Source organism: Buceros rhinoceros, unplaced genomic scaffold (genome assembly GCF_000710305.1).
Source record: "Buceros rhinoceros silvestris isolate BGI_N320 unplaced genomic scaffold, ASM71030v1 scaffold14804, whole genome shotgun sequence".
NCBI lineage: Eukaryota > Metazoa > Chordata > Aves > Bucerotiformes > Bucerotidae > Buceros > Buceros rhinoceros.
In genome coordinates, this window is record NW_010408899.1 from 1 (window position 1) to 1,870 (window position 1,870).

General features: G+C 48.1%; 1 protein-coding gene across 1 annotated transcript; it reads right to left on the bottom strand.

Annotated features, from left to right (window-relative positions):
- Window positions 1-895: 895 nt before the first annotated feature.
- ABHD16B (abhydrolase domain containing 16B) lies at window positions 896-1,837 on the bottom strand (the record flags this gene model as incomplete). The annotated part of the gene is made up of 2 exons (XM_010135035.1): window positions 1,766-1,837; window positions 896-1,092 (listed from the first exon to the last, which is right to left on the bottom strand). Coding segments are annotated over exons 1-2 (269 nt in total), but the record flags the coding sequence as incomplete, so codon positions are not given.
- Between the last annotated feature and the right edge of the window lie 33 nt (window positions 1,838-1,870).

Sequence of the window (1,870 nt, forward strand, 5' to 3'; positions counted from 1 at the left end):
TGATTTAGGATGATTTGGGGTAATGTGCGGTCATTTTGGGATGATTTGGGGTGATTTGGGGTGATTTTGGGATGATTTGGGGTGACGGGATGATTTGGGGTGATTTTCGAGTGATTTGGGGTGATTTGGGATGATTTGGGGTGATTTGGGGATGATTTGGGGTGACTTGGGGTGATTTGGGATTATTTGGGGTGATTTTGGAGCGATTTGGGGTGATTTGGCGTGATCTAGGGAGATCGACCTGGGGTGATTTGGGGTGATTTAATATGATTTGGGGTGATTTGGGGCTGACGGGGTGATTTAGGGTGATCTGGGGTGATTTAGGATGATTTTGGGGGTGATTTTGGGATGATTTGGGGTGACGGGATGATTTGGGGTGATTTTCGAGTGATTTGGGGTGATTTGGGATGATTTGGGGTGATTTGGGGATGATTTGGGGTGACTTGGGGTGATTTGGGATTATTTGGGGTGATTTTGGAGCGATTTGGGGTGATTTGGCGTGATCTAGGGAGATCGACCTGGGGTGGTTTGGGGTGATTTAATATGATTTGGGGTGATTTGGGGCTGACGGGGTGATTTAGGGTGATCTGGGGTGATTTAGAATAATTTAGGGTAATTTGGGGTGATTTCGGGATGATTTGGGATTATTTGGGATGATTTTGGCTGATTTTGGGATGACTTGGGTTGACTTGGGGTGATTTGGGATGATTTGGGGTGATTTCGGGTGATTTGGGATGATTTAGGGTGATTTTGGGATGACGGGGTGATTTGGGGTGATCTGGGGAGATCGACCTGGGGTGATTTGGGGTGATTTAATATGATTTGGGGCAATTCGGGGTGATTTGGGGATGACGGGGTGATTTGGGGTGATTTGGGATGATTTGGGATTATTTGCGGTGATTTTGGCTGATTTTGGGCTGACTTGGGCTGACATGGGATGATTTGGGGTGATTTTGGAGCAATTTGGGGTGATTTTTGGGTGATTTGGGGTAATTTGGAGTGATTTGGGACAATTTGGGGTGATTTGGGGTGATTTTGGAGTGATTTGGGGGTAATTTGGGACGATTTGGGGTGATTTGGGGGGGATTTAGTCTATACCGGGTGGTTTGGGGTTGTTTCAGCTTATTTGGGGCTATTTTGGGGCATTTGGGGTTATTCTGTGTCGTTTCGGGGCATTTAGGGCTATTCTGGACTATTTGGGGTCTATTTGGCTTTTCCGGGTGATTTGGGGCAATTTTGGGCTGTTCGGGCTATTTTGGGGCATTTGGGGCTATTTGGGGGTATTTTGGCTGATTTGGGGGTTATTTGGGGTGTTTTGGTTATTTTGGGATGGTTTGGGGATATTTGCAGGTATTTTGGGTGATTCTGGGGTGATTTGGGTCCTTTCAGTCACTTTGGGGCAGTTTTGGGGGATTTTGGGGTGATTTTAGACCATTTCAGGGTTATTATGGGTTGTCAGGGCAGCGGGTACGTGGGTTATTTGCAGGGTATTTCAGCTCATTTTGGGTTATTTGGGTTGATTTGGGTCATTTTGGGTGATTTTGGGTGGTTCCGGGTTATTATGGGCTGTCGGGACTCAGGTCAGCTGCGTGGTAGGGGGATATTTCCAAGTTATTTCAGGTATTTTGGGTGATTTTAGGTTATTTTGGGGGGGTTGGGGGTTATTTGGGCATTTTGGGGTTATTTTGGGTTGACATGGGTTGATTTGGGGCTACTCTGGGGTTATTATGGGCTGTCGGGACTCACGCCAGCTGCGAGGCAGCACCTTCAGGGCCAGCGGCACCAGGTCATCGAAGGAGGCGTCGAGCACTAGTGCTCCCAGTTCAGGGTATGACATGGCCGCCCACGTCGCTGGGGGGAGGGGGGGGAG